The sequence below is a fragment of the Folsomia candida genome, unplaced genomic scaffold, assembly GCF_002217175.1.
Source record: "Folsomia candida strain VU population unplaced genomic scaffold, ASM221717v1 Fcan01_Sc004, whole genome shotgun sequence".
NCBI classification, from domain to species: domain Eukaryota; kingdom Metazoa; phylum Arthropoda; class Collembola; order Entomobryomorpha; family Isotomidae; genus Folsomia; species Folsomia candida.
The window spans coordinates 6,234,821-6,252,953 of NW_019091196.1; the positions used below are offsets into that span (position 1 = coordinate 6,234,821).

Sequence of the window (18,133 nt, forward strand, 5' to 3'; positions counted from 1 at the left end):
AAACTCCACCATAAATCGTGATCATGAATTATCATGATTGATAATGAAGAAATGCGTCAAGCTGAAAATATGTACATGATTAATCTCTATGAATTTATTTAGAAACTGATGACACACGCGAAAAATATGGGTTTATTATTTAATTGTTTCGTCCACTACGTCGCCCAAAAATAGCACGGCTTCGTCTTGTTTACATTCCATTCGTCATCCTTCGTCGGATCGTAGCACTGTTCTTGAACCTCGATCGGCTCCTTGTCACAATTTCTGGGCGGATAAGTAACCAAATTCCCGTAAAGGCAGCATTTGTACTTATCATCGACGGGGGTATCCTCCCCAAAAAATATTCCATCTCGGTCCACGCAGCGCCAACGGCGTGGCTGGGTTTGGTCGATGGGTGAAATCATGTCGTAATTTCCGGTAGCGGCACACCTTTTCCCGAACGTGATCCCTTCCTGCGAGGATTTTATTGCGTCTCGGGCGCATTCTGAAAAAATGCAAATAGTGATGATAACGTTACCTGGATAATTCATAATGTGGATCTTTCTTACGACAATCTGTGTCGAATTTGCCCTCTGTATCGTGATATGCAGCTATGAGCGTGCTATCTTTGTTGACGCATTTCGTGCTGAAATTTTCATGAAAAATGTTTTAGCATGGATTATCCGAAGTGGTGAAAAAATTCAAAATTTGGAAATATCGAAATAAATTCGAAACCTTGCTGCATCATTAGAAATTAAAAAAAGCTCCAGAAATTCGAAAACATGCATATTTAATATCACTAATTTGCCCACTCACATTTTATCGATGTTCTGCACGGGGGCGTAACTCCCATCGAAATCGCAATTGAGCCTCCTTCCTGACCAGACATCCAAGCCGTGAAGGGACGCTTCAAGCGACAACTTTTGTGCGGGCGCCCATTCGCTCTCGCACACCCGGTAATAGCCGAACTTGGGATTAGAGTTGGTCAAATTGAGGGAAAAACAGGGCAGCTTTTTCCACTCGTTTTCCGGCAGGACGGCCCCCGTCATTTTCCCGGTTTTAGGTTCCACGCAGTAGCAAAGGGCAGAGTCCGTGTCGCATTGGAGGGGCTCATAGTTTCCGTCGGGTGTGCAGTGAAACGAGGCAATGTGACCGGATTCACGAAGCTCGTGGACTTGCCGACTACATGCTGGACATAATTAATGAATAGGTAAAAGTGTCTGATTTTCAGGTATGTATTATCAGTGGCCGCGGAAACGGGGAAGAAATCTAGGGACATAAACATTTCAGGATAGGGGAGGGAGGGGTAGTGGTCTCAACGGTCCGGTTCGGTTCGGTTCTCGGTAAGTGAAACCGATTTTTTTAACTGGAACCGGACCGTGACCGAACCGACGGTTCAAGTCCCACCGGTAATGTTATGATAAGATGGAATAGCTATCATACAACATGGGCAGATGATTCGGACATCGAATAACCGAATTGTCCCTCTGTCCCCACCCTTCAGCGGCCACTGTTCTTTTCGCTTACCGCACGTCTGATTTTCCGCTTGGCGTCGATTTTCCGTCCCGAAAATGCGGTCACCTTCTTTACTCACGCAGAAGCAGATTCCATTAGCGCGCAACCCTTTGCACTGCTTCGGGCTGTACGACCCGTCCTTCTCACATTGCGGGGTCCAGTGGAGGTCGTCGTGGAGTGCGAGGGCGCGCTTATCGCCGCACGAGGTCAATTTGGCAGATTCTTCCGGCGAAGTGGAGTTGTAACTGCAATTTTTCGCATTCGGACCAACCAGCGGACAAATCAGACCGGGGGCGCACGTGTTCATCAAAATTGGGCATACAATTCCTGTACAAGCCGGGTCTGGCGTGGGAGGGAGAGGATATTGCTCGCATTTTTCATCAAGGCCTGGAATAAAGTATGCAAAAACAAAGTAGAAACAGTGCAAAAATAGTGGGCCAAAAATGGACAAAAAAAAATAAGAATTTGAGCCATTTTTTTCAACCATGTGCAAAAATTATGTGCAAAAATTGTGTGCAAAAATTAAATGTCCAATGTACAAAAATTAAATGTCCAATGTGCAAAAATTAAAATGGTCAGAATTTTATGTACTACGCCAAAAATATCAAAAATGAATGTTAATTTTCCATCCGTATTGGAAATTCTTTCAAAAATAATTTTGCATAACATAAATTGCACAACACAATTTTCTCACCCTGATACTTTGCACAACCCGGACAACATCCACACATTGTTAATCGTTCTTCATAGATTAGCATCCCCTTGTCTGAGGCGTGGGTAATATTCGCACAGCTCGTCACCTCAATTCCAAAACATTGCACATTCTCACAAAAATCTTGCACATTTTTGCGCTTCAGATCGCAGAGGATTTTTGGACAAGAGAAACCCGGACAGTCATTATCAATTTCGGGGTTGAGATTGGAGGACGCAAGCGATTTTATCGACACGGTTATCAGAATGATGAAAAATATTTCTGATTTTGAGAAATTTTTGAATTTGGCAAAAGACATCGCTACAAGCTAGAGAAAGTCGTAAATGTCGAAATTTCCAGTTTTCAAATTCACATATTAGTAAATATTTAAATATTTTTCGATCTGAAAAATTACTTTTTTCGCATGTTTCCCAAAATTATAACACCCTCTACCAACAAAGTCGTATTGTCAACTAACTGACATGAGTAGATGTGATCTCATTATCGGGACGGTTCTATGTTATCTTATCTAATTGTGATACCGCATGGATTATCCATAACTGGATAATCTTCCTGATTTGAGATATTATTTGACTGAAAAAATTTACGATACACTTTTCTCCGTCGAGTTTCGGAAATTTAACTTTTATCGACCCCACCCATTTCAAATACTGCTTTAACGTTGAAATCATTCTGGGAACACGACAGAATGATTTCAAATGAACTCTTAAATTTTGACTAAACACAAGAAATGTAGAAAATTTTGAAAATGTAGCTTTGCTAACTGCCTACTTACACCTGTGTGTGGTATACTTCATCATCGGGGTGTACAGCATAACGTTGACCACAATAATATCCCATAACTACAAACTTTTGTGGATCACGTTGCCAAAACTTATGAAAATCTCACCCTAAACAAACCCCAAAATTCCCATTTTATCCCAAATTGGCTAAAATTCCTCCTCCCTTCACCAATGTCGGAACCTTCTTTTTCCGCCCAATCATCTCCACCCCCTCCGACCGACCCGCCTTCTGAAGGAGGAGGAGAAACCCATGGCGCAAAACGAAGTCACTTAGCTTTCGAAGGACCTGACAACCTGGTTGCATCCGCACCGGCAAATTCTTCCCCGGAATCCGCACCGATAACCGATTATCACCATTATCATGACCACCAGGATTCCCATCATCACGGGAGTCACGATTCGTCGCGCTATAGTTATTTCCCCCACGAAACGCGCGCCTCGATGCCAATGATACGATCGTATCATAGCTTTTACTCGTCCCGCGCTTCGAGAGCGTCACTCGCGTCGCGGGCAAGTTTGGGAATTAGGGCGTCCCGGGCGAGCAAAGTGGGACCAATGTTAAGGTTCGTTTTTCAAAATTATACTAAAATTTTCATCAAATATGATCAAATTTTCAAAATTTTCAAATTTGATAATAAAAATGGGTCCCTCTTTTTTGGAATTTAGGGCAAGTGAAGGTTTGCTGGCCCACTTGGACGATCCAAACCATCCATTGTATCATCACGGTGGAGAGCATCATCATGGTTCGTAGGGCTAAAGATTTGATTATTTGACTATAAAAAATCGTCACGTTACGATATTTAAATACTCGAAAAATTGCTTCAATAAAGGCGCCCATGAACATCATCACCACCATCATGCCCACCATCACGGTCATCATCACGGTCACCATCACCACCATCATCACCATCACCATCATCATGTAAGTTCTAAATATATAACCACGCCCACCCGAGTAATTATTTAGGTGGGAAGTGGAGGATGAAGTTGAGTTTCCAAATTATAATCTATAATTTATAATAAAGGTGTAACCTAAAGACCGATCTGCAAAACAATTAGTGATTCCGAGCAGAATTTTAGTTTATTAGTGGTGTCTTATTTAATCGAGTATTTTAATTTAATTTTTTAAAGAAATTTCAAATTTGAATGATTAACGTAGCAAATGAATTAAGTGTCAGTTACGGATTAAAATTATCCTTGTTAAATAATACTATATTTTAATTAAAGATTATTCTTAACTGCTTCCAAACTTTAAATATTAGTCAAATTATCATTTCGACGACGCATTAAAACTTTGTGGAAATGATAATCCAAAATTTTAGATCTATGTAGGTTTGAAAGTTTATTTCTCGTATTTTTACCACAAATTCATTTTTTTCAAAATTATGAAATAAAATTTTTTGGTACAATTTTTCATAATTTTATCCCTCCCAGCATGGACCTGCCCCCACCGTGGACGAAATCCCGTCCACACCAACGGAAATGATTCGCGAAAGCTACGACTTTTTTTCGTACCGCGAGGCAAAGGTGCGAATTAAGGAGTTGATGGAGTCAAATAGGAACAACGACCAGATCGTCTTGTTCTTCGTGGCGTCGAGAGATCGGAACGGGAAGGTTTGGCATCACGACAGCAATATTGCCGAGAGAGCGGTGTCCTTCCTCATCAAAAAGATCCAGGCGGGGGGAACTTTTATCAAAATTTCGACTGGAAACAGGACGCAATGGTAATTTTTCAAAATTATCATAATAGCTTTTGCCGTCCAAAATATTTTTTTGCGAGAATAATCGCGAAAAATTATTATGGGGTGAACGTGAACAATTTTACGCAATTTAAATTTTGTTTTATAAATTTTTCCTCAAATTTAAAGCAAGAATTAGAAAATTACAGAGATTTTTATGCGCACCAAATTATGTAAAAAATCTGGTAAAATTATGGTGGTATTTTTTTAATGTAAAATTTTACTCGTAAGTGGGAGTGGTCATTCAAATTTATTTTGTCTGCAAAATTGGACAAATCTTACACTATCAAAACTAAAAACAAACCTGCCTATTTTACTATTTTTAACCTGTAATGAAATTTATTTTGCTCATCACAATTTTATTTTGTTTAGCGACGTCTTAATTAATCAAGATGGAAAAACTGTTATGAATTAAATCATTAATTATTGCTAAATTTAATTATTATTATTATTAAATTATTAATTAGATCTCTCAAATTTTCCAAGTAAGAATTATTCATACTTTGACTTTTACACTTTTATAGGAATGAAAGTTCGAGCAATCCGTGGCGACGTGATCCCCAGTTTGGACTCATCTCGATCCCCACTCTCATGGTTTGCAGTACGACGAAGAAACTCAACGGGAGGAAAATGTTCGACATGGAATCAATCATCGCACTTTTGAAGGATTAATAAGAACAGTTGAATTTTATTTATCAAAATTTCATTCATGCAAATTAACAAAATATATAAAGGACTGATGTCATAATGCTACCCAATTAATTAATAACGACTCAAAAAAATTGAAACGATTGTTTGTAAACTGTGTAAATTTTAGTGCAAAATTTAAAAAAAAGAAAGAAACGCCTTCGCCTTCGCTGTGTAAATTTGTGCCCTGATTTACATTCGCATAATTTTTGCAAACTTTTTCAAGCAGATTTTATAGAATTGCAAATATCATCGCGAATTCCACAGAATTACCTTAAATCTTTGTAAACTTGTAGAAACGGTAATACACATTTTTACGAAAATTACCCATTACAAGCATCTTCGTTAATTGCGCCATCAATTATTTGCAAAAAAAACTACTGCACACACACCACGAATTGATTGATCAAGCATGGCGCAACATATTTATGATCTATCCACATACATACGTGCAAAAAAACTGATCGACCCCTACGACCAATTTCAAGATCGCATCCTACGCAATGCAGTTGCACTTAAGGAAAAAAAAATCCTGTTATTATTTCATCAGTTTTTGTGGAAACGTACCTACCTGCACCCATGTCAAAGTAGCGTTACGCTTTAACAGACAGAAAACAATGGGATTCTCTTCACAATTGCAATCCCTTCAGCGAGTCCCTAACGAACAGTTAGGTTTATAACAGTTAAACATAAGAAAAAGTAACCCTTTTCTTCGCAATGCATGCATGCAGACATACATCACACCAATTTATTATTTGGTTTAGTTAGTTGTTGTTGTTACAATAAGTTGACGGTGTTTGTTGGTTTGGTTGACCGTAATTTGGTTTCACTTGGTTCGTAGTAGAAACTCGCATCGCAACTACAGAGTGAGACAGACAGTGCAGGGTGCAGGTCTCTAATCTAATAGGTAACCTACTTTTGGGATTCTGTTTCATTCTTAAATGACGAACGAGGAGATCATTGCATAGAAAATATTAGTCACACATATACACTTGACCTTTAAGATTAAGGTTTTTTCAAAATTTTAAAATTCTGAGGGAAATTTGTACAAAAATTGTTTCATTTCGTGACAGGAGAGATTGGATAAGAAGACGATACCATTTTTGTGGAGGAAAATAAGAATGTGAGTAAAAATATTTTTTTGAGATACAAATTTTTGATTTTTTTAAAATTTGTGTCCTTAATTTTTGGATTCATTTTCATTCTTAACAAATGACGATTAAGGAGACAATTACATACAAAATATTAGTTACATGCACACTTGACCTTTACGATTCATTTTTCAAATTTTAGAATTCTGACGGAAATTTGCACAAAAATTTCTGAGAGGAGAGATTGAATCAGAAGATACCGTTTTTTAGAAGAAAATAATATAATGTGAGTAAAAATATCTTTTTCAATTAAGTACAAATTTTTCAAAATTTTTGAAATTATGTCTTGACTTGATTTTTCTTCAGGTCGTGGACTCCATACTACTCGACGGTAGGATCCTTTGCGGATGAAGTAGTGAATTTTATCTGTCTCGTGGGGCTCGTGATGGCGATATCGATTGTCCTCTTGTGGGGGACGAGCTTCATAATTTTGATGGGCTGGACCAAGAGTATGAACGCCTCGGGGAAAAAGGAGGACAATCTGATGAGCGACATGGTGAATAATAACGAGTACAGTAATTCTGGAAAAGTTGGGGCGAATAAGAGAGTATTAAAATCGTTATGAGTAAGTAAGACCGTGGATAAGAATCCTTATCTTGACCTTATCTTGAATTTATTTTATTTTATTTTTTACATAAAACAATGTTAGTAATTCTTCTTGTAAATAACATATATTTAAAGCTCTCTCGGTTTAAAAAGATTGATGATATTAAATAATAGACGGAGCAGGTGATAGTTTTAGTGTAATTAATGTGTCATTAAATTTAAATGGAATGGAGAATAATTGTGTCCTGGAATTGTCCTGAGTTGTGTTGTGAAGTGGACAAAATAAAAGCTTGCGTAAATTATTTTTGGCAAATATTTTTTTTTGCATATGTACATAAATACCTGGCCCTGGCGTGTGATTTTGCCAACCAACCAGTAATCGGAAGTCGGCAAATATATGGCAAAAAATAATGTACATACACTTCCTCCAGTAAAATATGATTTAATTTCAATTTCCAGTTCCTCTCCAGGAGGTTAGTAATCTTGTGGGCGTAACGGGGTATTTCTGCATGAAGAATGATCTCTGTACTTAATACGATGATGAGTTATGTGTGTATGATTGCCAATTAAAAATTCAGGCATACCTTAAATACATACATAGCATACTTGCTGCTGCAGCTGTCATGATTATACCGTGAAGGTAGACGACAACCATAAACCACTATATATCACACTATGATAATGATTAAGCAGTGGCATGGCGTCGTCGTCCTCAGTCACAGGAAGGTCAATAAAATAAATCCACTCCACTTTATACGTAAGGTTTTGTAATGGTCATGCAGTCATAAAATAAAATAACTCTTTCCCAACAATTCGTCTCACACTTGCCATCCAAACGTTGCTTTGATTCAATCTGTGCATAAAAATTGGTGGTCTGGTCATGTCAAAGACAAAAATGGGTAAAAAGTCCCTCCAAAATATTCCCCCACCATCTGTCCCCGCTCAACTCGACCTGAGTGAAGAAGATTTATTCGTTTGTGACCAACTCGAAGACATGAACGTGATTTTGGAAGACGTCGAATCCTCCCCAGCTTTGAAAAAGAGGAACAAATCCGGTCTCGTCGACTACGTCAAGGCAAAAGGGGGCAGTTTAGCGTCGGGAATTGGGCGAATTTCCGGAAACTTGTTAAACAAATTGGTCTCCGCGGGGATGCAGACGCCCTTAGTGAAATATCTCTTGAGTCCGTCGACCCTTCGCAAGGCGTTGAATAATGATCCAATTTTGATGGAAACTTATCGAATAATCCTGACGAGTGAACCGGTTCAAGCGTTGATGACACCGGAAGCGATGAAAATCGTGCTCGATTCGGCCACCGCGAAGAAAATCGTGACTCCGGAAATGGTGTTGACCATTTTGAACCATGACCTTTTAGCGGATTTTGTCACCCCTGAAACGATCAGGTTTATCGTGACGTCGGAAATTGTGGAGAGGATTTTACAACCGGGCGCGATCCTGAATAATATGGAGAGTAAAGTGATGAGGAGGTTTTTAAGGCCGGAAATTATCCATGAGATCGCGTACGCCAGATTTTTTACGAGGTTGATGGATCAGGATTTTTTCGTGGAGTGGTTAACCACTGGGGGAGTGAGGGATGTCATGACGAAGGAGGCGGTGCAGGATGCGTTGGAATGTCCGGGGGCGAAGAGGTAAGTGTTTTTTTGGGGAGGGATTACGCCGAAAGTTGAAGTTTTTGTGAGGAATTGCCTAAATTATATTTAAGATTTGAGGATCCCAAAGATTCTGATTTAATATTTATTATAGAAGTTTGTTGAATGTTTTTAGCAAAATTTTTTCCAAATTATAATTTTTAAAATTTATAATAGCCAATTGCATATCAGATTAAAATTATACTGAGACGATTTTTTTGGAGAGGGATTACGCCGAAAGTTGAAGTTTTTGTGAGGAATTGTTCTTAATTGGTCTTAATTTTATTTAAGATCCGGAGGTAGCAATTTCTGATGTAATTTTTTTGTAGTTTTTTCTTTTTATTTCTTTCGGCAAAACTCCAAATTATTATTTTCAAAATTTATAATATCCAATTGCATATCAGATTAAAATTAGATTGAGAGGATGTCTTCCTGACAGGGCTTTACTTTTATAGGTTTTGTAGTCAATTTTATCAAGATTTTGTAAAGTTTGTACCGGAAATTAAAATAAAAAATTTTACTATTTTCTCTCTGTTTTTTTAGAACGATGACACAGGAAACCGTGGACAAGGTGCTGGGTGTTGAAGGGGTGCAAAATCTGGTGAAAAATGAAGCCTTTTACGCCCACCTGATGCAAGTCTATGAGACGATAGTTAAACAACATAACGATGACAAGATGAAGACATGATGGAGACAAACTTTTCATCTATTTATTTATTTCTGTTCTAACTAATTCTTACTAAAAATTTGAAATTTTGTCCAAAAAGTAGAAAATCCTTCCTCATTTTACTGATAATCGTAGTAGTACCCACTGTACAAGCAGGACCCCATAATCCCGTCCGGTGATCGGCAGTAGTACCCACTGCAGCAGTTACCCTTCAACGCGTCGGTCGGAACGCAAGGCTGATTGTAGCGGATGCACTGAAATAAAAAATAAATAAAATTTGTAAAAATCAAAATTTCGAAATTTTTTATTTATTTATTTTTGTGCTCACATTGTCCAACGAGGCGACGGTGAGAGTGAAGGTGGCGAAAATTAGGAGCCACACTTTCAACATTTTGAATGTATGCAAATAAAAATTGGCAACTTTTTGTACTTTTTGAACGTCTTGCTCGGACCCTGTCGAAACGCTGAATGAGAAGGAAATGAATTTGGTTTTGGTTTATGTTTAAAAATAATTAATAATAATCACTGTTAATAAACACCTGCACCCTGGAGTGGACTCAAGATGGACTAATTGCTCACCTTTATGCAGAGACAGTCCCAGGATTTGTGCGTTAAGGGCGAGGAAAAACAAATAGAAATGATTTTAACAGCAATTGTTACTATAATTATTGTAAGAGATAAGATTCGTCATGGGCTTAATGAGGAGAGCTCTTTACTCGACATGTCCACCAGATTAGTGGAACTAATAATAATAAGTTGTTATTATCAATATAGCCGAACTGAAGTCATGAATTAGTATGCGTCCGTTTGTTTAACTATGTCTACATACACAGTAATAATAACAAAATATTTAAATGTTTTCTATGTACAAACATGGATGAGATGGTAATTGGTGGTAAATGGTGATTCATGGTATTACTGGGAATATTATGGAGGAGAGAAGTCAAATATTGATGATTTGGTGGTTGGTTGGTACTTATTTTTGCTGGAGAAGTGTCAATTTGCATAATTTTAGCTTAATACTGTGTAAATTCACGGGTAATAAATATTTAGACAGAAAGCTGTCAAAGTTTTTTAAGCTTCAAGATGACTCAGTCGGATGGATGTTTATGTTTTCTTGTTGAATTTTGACCATGATTTCTGAACTTGGATTCTACAAGGAATTTTATATCGTCAATTTGTGTTTTTATTGAATTTTGACCATGATTCGATTATGCACGGGAATTTTATATGCTAATTTTCACCGTTTTCGCTACAGTTCTTCAATTTTACAGGATGTAAAAATAAGTCTTAAAATATTCTGAAACGTGTAAAAATACAAAAAAGAGGTGGCTAGAATAAAACCGATATTAAAAAAAAACTTACATATGTTTTATACCCAATTTATGAAAAATATTTTTTCCAGCGATATTTTTCCATGAATTTTGTTCCATGACTTTTCCCCCAGTTTTGTTTGCTATTTTGACATGAACAAAGAAATCTATCACCACCACCATTGAGCAAGTCCGAGCGGCTGAGTTTGTTGTTATGTCGTCTTGCATCTTCATTTTGACTCGGATTTTATCTATCTTTGTTTGTTCTTCGTCATCTTCTTGGTTTTATCAAAAGAAAAATTAACTTGTCCTTGACTTGTTCTTGGAGGACAAATTTTAAGAATGGGTCGCCCCACACTGTTTTGGGCATGTCTCCTGGTCACGGTTCTTGAAGGGGTAACTTTTTGCAGGGGAGGTACGTAAATTTCCATTTTTTAGGGGTGGCTGACATTTTGTTTTTCTTTGTTCTCAGGAATTTGAAGTTTTTTGAAAATAAATAAAGTAATGACTTGTTCTTTTTTTGATTTTTTTTAGACGTCGCTCTGAACGATGATATCAAAAAGGTGACTCACGTTTTGAAACCAGGACAGGAAAAGCATATCGATGAAGATTACGACTTTCAAATGTTTTGTCGAATTGGGGAGAAGAAATATGCGGCATACTATTTTCGAACGGCGACGGTAAGAGGGGGATAAGTATTTGATAAGAGACATAAATAATTTGTAATTTGACAAACTTTTTGATATGCAGTTACGGATAACGAGCTCGGCTGAGGATATCAAACTTATCAAGGGTCACACCCCGAGGGACGTTTACTTGCAATACACCCAAAGTACAAAGTGGCTCTTGTGGATTGCCAACGTTCTTCCGTGGCGAGCTCGAGATGTAAGGACTTCAATTAATAATCTTAGCAATTACTAATTGTTAATTAACAAATAATTAATATTTGTTTAACTTTGCAGACTCACTTCCCCACATTTAACACGTCATGCGTCGGAATTTCAACGACACGACCGTACACCGCGATGACCATTATTCGACGTAAATGAAAACATTGATTTTTAGTTTTTTCAAAATTAGTTCAAAATTGGAAAACTTATATTTTTTATATAGCTGTCGACCCGTGGAAGGTGTTAACATTGGCGGCTGGGATTGGGTTGTTCTTCATGGCGCCTAGGTTAAGTCATTCGACGCTGTTTTTTTACTCCTCTGGCACCCTGTTGGGCGGAGTAGCAGCCGCGCTGGTTCTACTATTCATTTTGCAACGGTTTTTGCCAAAGGTTGGTAGTAGTAATTATTAATTAATTAATTAAAAGTGTCAATTTAAGTAATTTTTCATCGGATTATTTACAGGGGAAAACTGGATACCTTCTCATGAGTGTGGTCTGGAGTATGGCATTCTATTTTGCGGGCGAGACTTGGAAACAATTCGAAGAATTAGTGCATGAGCGTCTTCCGTACATCGTGGCGTATTTATTTACTGGAGCACTCCTCTCGTTTTTGGCATGTTATCGCTGGGGGCCACCGCAGCATCCGAAGACGTTGAATATTATTACGTGGTGTTTGCAGGTGCGCATTTATTTTGTACGAGTATTATTTAATGGAAGGACACATTGCTAACGAGTTTTTTTTATATTGACAGGTCACCGGACTCGTCCTCATCCACTTTAGCAGCGATTTCGTTGAAATGTCGACCGCGATTATCCTCCTTATTATCGCGTACCATCATTGTCACACGTTTTTGATGTACTACCTCGAGAGATATTAGTGAGTTTGAGATGCAAGTTATATTCATTAACTAAATACAATTAATTAAGTAATTAATTAACTTAGTCGCCGCTGGTTTCCCCCTCCACATCGCCTCCTCTCGGAAGAAGAGTACATTACTCAGGGCGTAATAGAGACGCAGAAGGGACTCGCTGAACTGAAGAGTTTCTGTTCCAGTCCGGAAGCAAAACCGTGGCAGTTGGTGGCCCGATTGAATAATCCAAGAAGGTGAGTAAGTGATAAGAAGTTAACTAGCGAACAATTTGCAATTAACTAATTTTCTCATTAAAAACATTTCTTAAATTGTTAAACGGTTTAAGAGAAATTTTTGAATATTGTTCTCCTTCTAGATTTTCCAGTTTTATCGAGGGCGGCTCACATCTAAATGACGACGAATGTCTAGCCTACGACAACGAGGAGCCCCACTATCTCACCAATTCTGCACCGAGAGCAGCAATCTCTTTTTCTAACATGCCGACCAATTCGTCCTTTGTTTTTGGTAGGAATGGAGCAACAATGATGACCTCGACCTCGCCTAATAATATGTCATCCCGTCCTCCTCAAAATGAAATGGTAGTCACAGATGACGAAGAGTCCACAGAAGAACGCGTCGTAGACGAAAGTCTTGAGACTGATGATGATGACTAAGATAATTCAAGTCTTTTTTCTTGTATATAATAATTTACCTGTGGCAGTTTCTCGTTTGTGATTATGACTTTATTTTTCGGAGGGGTTAAAACGTGTCGCAAAACCCGATCTCGTCTCGTGTACTTTTATACATACATACATAAACTGGAAGAAGAAGACGAATTGAACTACAATTAGTGCTAGGTCAATGTGTCAGCATGTTTTCCATTACCATTATTTATAACCTATAAATTATAAGGCAAGGTCGAGTGTATTGGTCAGGTAGTCGGTTTCTCTTCCCAATTAATCTTAACTGTTTCCACTTCAACCGTAATTTTAGTATGAAATGAAATGATGTGTTCAAAACCGACTGAATTTGTAAGTAGTCTTCTCTTTTTTGCTTCTCAATGTTTTTACCAGCTTAACAAATAATAATAATAATACTTTTTCAGACGATGTATTGTAAACCTTGTGCGGATTTAATAATGAAATGAATAAAGGTATGACTATGTATTGTACTCGTTAAAATGTACATATGTTTTGCTATTTATTTGGCACAATTATTTGTGTGCATAACAATTTATGAATCACCTCTTGTGCAGAAAACTCCTGATTAAACTGCACAGACACATGGACAATGCGTGACATCAGACCAAAATATTGCAAATATTGTGCAAACAAAATCTTAAGCTGAGATTATTAGCTATCCTTGCACTTATTTTGGCATCTTCCTGCTAACCTAGTTACTCCAGGAGCAAAACATGCACTCTCTGACTTTCACTGGGTTACATACAGCATCCCATTCCATGAGTGAGTTGTCCAGGACTCTGGAATTGCCTGTGACCTTGTTCCGTCCATCCACCTCGCTCCCATAAAGGAGAACAAGTCAATGTTAACATAGGTAGCATGAGCTGAGAGCATGAGCACACCATTCGATTCGCAACGAACGAGCAAGCTTTTCTTTTTGCAAACTCATACACACAAATGCTGCACTGTATGCTGTAAGGATCACCCGGTGGGTTGCTGATCACTGAACTGACAATGCTACCCCTTCTTGTGTAAAGTGACAGCGTGGGTATGTTATGTAGTGCATAGTGCATACTACGATTTGCAACTTGTATCTATCTATTTAGTCCCAGGAAACGAGGAAACGCTCCGTTTTCGCAAATTGGACGCTCTACGGTCAACATCATTCCAGTGTGTGGTACGTAGAAGTTAAGAGGTGGTTAAAAGTGGGTCAGTTTTGACAGAAAGTGAGTGCAGGCAAACGTTCTGAAATCTTAAAGGTGAGTAACACAGAATTATTCTTAAGGGGGGATTTTGTGGGGAAAAAGAGGTGTAGTTTTTTAAGAAAGGTGGAAATTAGGTGAGAATTTTTCGTAAAAATATGAAAAGGAAATTGAGAGAGGATTCAGGTGAAAACATTTTTTAGGAAATCTAAACTTTGGGAGAAAGTGAAATTTCATTATTTTGAGATTTTAACGTCCAAAATTTAACGGAAATGTACACATTTTTCAACATTAATGTTGAAAACGGAAATGTTGCCCTAAAAATGTGCGTTTGCATGAAATTGGTGGAAAGAAATCGTTTCTTAAGAGTCCCAATCCTACGAGAATATCGACCCAGAGGAAGCTTGGCTTGGCCAATGAGAAGCCACGCTTGGGTCAGGCCACTTCTGCTACATTTGTGGTCTGGCAGTTACCATTCACTGTATTGAAGTTCGTTTCATTTTATATTTACGAAGCCTTAATAAATGTGTCCCATTTTGAGCTCTGCTTTTTAACAATGTATGTAATGTAATGCGTTTTTTAACTGCGAAGTTGTCGTCAGGTATTAGTTGTACGCGATACGCACCCAGTGAACTGTCAATATTGATGCAAATATAAATAGCAATATGTATTGATTCGAATCAATAAATTTTGATGTCTTTGGAAAGAATAATCATGCACAATTTTTAGTCATATTTGAGAAGATCGTTACGAAATACGAGTTTGCATAAACAGACTGGAAACTCGAGTAAATTAATCAATTTTAATCGTACAATTGCATTGCACGAGCCTCTTGAATTCAATTTATCGTTAATTGGCATTATGTGAGTCAGAACTTTACTAAACTTAACTTATCCAGAGAGTAGGAATGGATGGGATTTACCTATTAAATTAATTGCATGAGCATTACCTCACAGAAAAAATATAACACTTGAAAATTCTGTAAATCCAAAGCTCATCAGTTACGTAAAATAAATGCAGGCATGAAATAAAACCATGCAGTTTTCGAGGGTGTGTCAAAAACACTTGACCAGAAGAATAGAGAAACGTGACGTTGTTACTGATAAAAATAATTAAGTGGATATCATCCATATTTTTTTAAATCTCCACAAATAACGCATAGGTTTGCAAAAAAATATTTGCAAAATATTTAGCATATGTACATGAATATAATTCTTAGCCAGGAGTAATGAAAGAAGAACAAGTTTTTTTGCACTCAATATTTTCATTTTGCACACATTTGCCTCATGCAAAAATCATCACACCACCACATCCACGCCTTTGTTGCTATCCAATGAGAGATTTACCCTCTCATTTTTTGCACAGATTCTTAAGCAATAACTAAACAGCGGAGTGAGTTATGTAATAAATTCATGAATTGAATTCGTAGCGTAATAACGATGATATGATGCATGCGAGGACAGGATGGTGTTTGGTTTATTGATAAGCTTGCCAAAGTGTCGCAAATTTTGTGCTAAATATTGCTAAATATTAAAACTCAATAATGCTTATTTTTTTCGTTTGTAATGGAATCCTAAATCTGGATGTTAATAAGGTCATAGGTCAATAAATAGTTAGCAGATCGTCGCAGTAGATAATAAACGATGAGGAAATCTTATCTATTTCATTAATCATGTAATTAATGCGTGTTATTTAGCTTCCTTCATTCAGAATTTGCCAGTTTGTTACATAAATAAATTGGTCTCATGTACATAAAAAACAAGTACGAAAATGCGCATCTCACACTTATCGTAAAAATAAGATAACCCTAGCCATTAATTAATTCAAGAAATTCACTCTTTTTTATGTTGCCTGGCCGTTAAATAAACTATTTAGCGAGTAAATAAAAATAAAGAGGAAACAAAAAAATGCGCCATATTTTTTAATGACGATCATAAAAATCGTAACAAAATTTAAATTCGCAAATTATTTATTTTGCAGAACCGAAAATGTCTCGCAAAATCTTGACCCTGGTCGCGGTTCCAGCTGCGAAAACGAGCTTCGCAAGGACACAACTTTTCTCAAACTTGTTTCATCAGCCCTCATTAGTCAGAGGATTAAATACCCACGCGCTGAGCCCCACCGTGACCTTGATCTCGCAACATGGCGCCACAAAACACCTCCGCAACCGACCCGACCTGACCCAATATTCGAGTGAGGGTCGCCCCCTCTCCATCCTGATTTGTTGGCTCATGGCGAAGAACAATGCGGTCAAAAAATACGCCAAGTTCTATCTGGATCATGGTAAGGACTTTAAAAAGAAATATATTTTTAACTAGATACACAAATGCATAATGCCATGAATTTTTGATGGGATGAAAAAAAAATTATGTAACAAATAGGTTAGGATTTTTATTTTATGAAATTCAATTTTGAGAAGCCGAAAAGAATATTTGTCAAAAGCTAAAACTTAAAATCAAATTTATTAAGATTCTCGATTGGTTTAAGTGAGAATGTTACAATTTTGATACAACAATTGAGATGTAGCATATTTTCCACATGCGATCAACGTTCTGTGCAAATTAGGAGAACCGTATTAAGAGAATGGATTATCTTTATCTATAATTTAATTATTATTCCTAATAATATTTCTTTTACTGGCGTCCTGATATGCAAACTAATTTCGAAAATTTCACCCAATATTTCCAAACCTCCTGCCTTAATTTTCATCCCATTAAACCATCTCTCATTTTTGTTATCCTTTCAGGCTTTGACGTCCTCACCGTCCGCGTCACACCTACCCAACTCCTCCTCCCATCTAGAATCGAACCCATCGTCACCAACGAAATCCTGCCCGCCCTTCTCACCTCTGACCACGACAAAAAACTCATCCACGGCTTCTCCGTCGGGGGCTATGTATTCGCCCGAATGCTCAAATACATGCAAGACCACCCCCACGGCGACCACCTCATGGCTTCCATGAAAGCGCAAATCTGGGACTCCGTCGTGGACGTGAATGGCGTCGCGATTGGCGTCAGCAAATCCGTATTTGGCGAATCCGCGATGCAAAAAGGGCTCGAGAGTTATATCGATTTCCACATGAAAGCTTTTTACAACGTGGCCACGAAATACTACTTTGACGCGCATCACTACTACTACAATCGACCCTTGAACGCGCCTGCGCTCTTCTTTTGCTCCCAAGCCGACCAGATAAGCACGATGGATGTGATTCAAGAAGTTCAGAAGGAATGGGCCGTCAAAGGGATCAAGTGTGTCAATCAGATTTGGGAAAATACCGCTCATGTCGGACACATGAGGGCCTATCCGGACCAGTACACGACCGTGTTGAAGGACTTTTTGGCGAAAAATGGGATCCACAAGACGCCCGAAAGAGTGACCGAGAGGGAAGAAGTTTTCAACCCGATTTCACTCGGAATTCATCCAAACGTCGTGTATAGCAAGGCTGTCTAAAAACTAAAAGTGTGATTTTTTTTCGTTACGAAAATCAATTTTAAAATAAATTTTTGATTTATAAAAAAATGACAGAAATTTGGTTAAGTAATCGAAATCGGTTTTGTTTTAAGCTTGAGAGAAATAAAAGTTTGGAGAAATCGCTTAATTTTCCTTAATATATTTTAATTTATAGTTATATCGCTCGTTATCGCAATAATTAAGGGTTAATTAAGTATGAAATTTTGTTATGTATTATTAGTCAATAACATTTAATTTTTTGAGTAATGTTTTCAATAAAAGTTAAATATTGACGGGTATTAAAAATTATGTTTGGGTTTCA

At 37.6% G+C, this 18,133-nt stretch overlaps 5 protein-coding genes and 2 long non-coding RNA genes across 8 annotated transcripts; 5 read left to right on the forward strand and 2 right to left on the reverse strand.

Moving 5' to 3' along the window:
- Positions 1-72: 72 nt before the first annotated feature.
- Positions 73-2,643, reverse strand: LOC110849295. Its single transcript, XM_022096697.2, has 5 exons — positions 2,189-2,643; positions 1,507-1,881; positions 796-1,168; positions 549-625; positions 73-484 (listed from the first exon to the last, which is right to left on the reverse strand). Exons 1-5 carry the CDS (start codon positions 2,502-2,504, stop codon positions 156-158), a joined length of 1,470 nt encoding a protein of 489 aa, XP_021952389.1. The 5' UTR covers positions 2,505-2,643; the 3' UTR covers positions 73-155.
- Positions 2,644-3,120: 477 nt separating this feature from the next.
- Positions 3,121-4,019, forward strand: LOC118435272 (histidine-rich glycoprotein-like). Its single transcript, XM_035851000.1, has 4 exons — positions 3,121-3,551; positions 3,655-3,731; positions 3,819-3,910; positions 4,014-4,019. Exons 1-4 carry the CDS (start codon positions 3,160-3,162, stop codon positions 4,017-4,019), a joined length of 567 nt encoding a protein of 188 aa, XP_035706893.1. The 5' UTR covers positions 3,121-3,159.
- Positions 4,020-4,444: 425 nt separating this feature from the next.
- Positions 4,445-7,413, forward strand: LOC110848773. The gene is made up of 5 exons (XR_004834757.1): positions 4,445-4,712; positions 5,252-6,321; positions 6,488-6,537; positions 6,708-6,791; positions 6,872-7,413. It is a non-coding gene; the product is annotated as an uncharacterized LOC110848773 (long non-coding RNA).
- A 401-nt stretch (positions 7,414-7,814) lies between these two features.
- Positions 7,815-9,717, forward strand: LOC110848928. The gene is made up of 2 exons (XM_022096290.2): positions 7,815-8,758; positions 9,302-9,717. Exons 1-2 carry the CDS (start codon positions 7,992-7,994, stop codon positions 9,444-9,446), a joined length of 912 nt encoding a protein of 303 aa, XP_021951982.1. The 5' UTR covers positions 7,815-7,991; the 3' UTR covers positions 9,447-9,717.
- Positions 9,447-10,159, reverse strand: LOC110848929. 2 transcript variants are annotated; one of them, XR_002547775.2, is made up of 3 exons: positions 10,005-10,159; positions 9,754-9,889; positions 9,447-9,679 (listed from the first exon to the last, which is right to left on the reverse strand). It is a non-coding gene; the product is annotated as an uncharacterized LOC110848929 (long non-coding RNA). The 2 variants fall into 2 exon arrangements; XR_004834804.1 differs by lacking the exon at positions 10,005-10,159 and adding an exon at positions 9,965-9,983.
- Positions 10,160-10,944: 785 nt separating this feature from the next.
- LOC110848368 (nuclear envelope integral membrane protein 1) lies at positions 10,945-13,664 on the forward strand. Its single transcript, XM_022095570.2, has 9 exons — positions 10,945-11,153; positions 11,273-11,418; positions 11,489-11,623; positions 11,701-11,779; positions 11,852-12,018; positions 12,092-12,307; positions 12,381-12,505; positions 12,572-12,733; positions 12,856-13,664. Exons 1-9 carry the CDS (start codon positions 11,081-11,083, stop codon positions 13,151-13,153), a joined length of 1,401 nt encoding a protein of 466 aa, XP_021951262.1. The 5' UTR covers positions 10,945-11,080; the 3' UTR covers positions 13,154-13,664.
- Positions 13,665-14,153: 489 nt separating this feature from the next.
- LOC110848504 lies at positions 14,154-18,120 on the forward strand. Its single transcript, XM_022095735.2, has 3 exons — positions 14,154-14,418; positions 16,342-16,644; positions 17,108-18,120. The coding sequence occupies exons 2-3, from the start codon at positions 16,350-16,352 to the stop codon at positions 17,809-17,811; spliced, it is 999 nt and encodes a 332-aa protein (XP_021951427.1). The 5' UTR covers positions 14,154-14,418; positions 16,342-16,349; the 3' UTR covers positions 17,812-18,120.
- Positions 18,121-18,133: the final 13 nt, after the last annotated feature.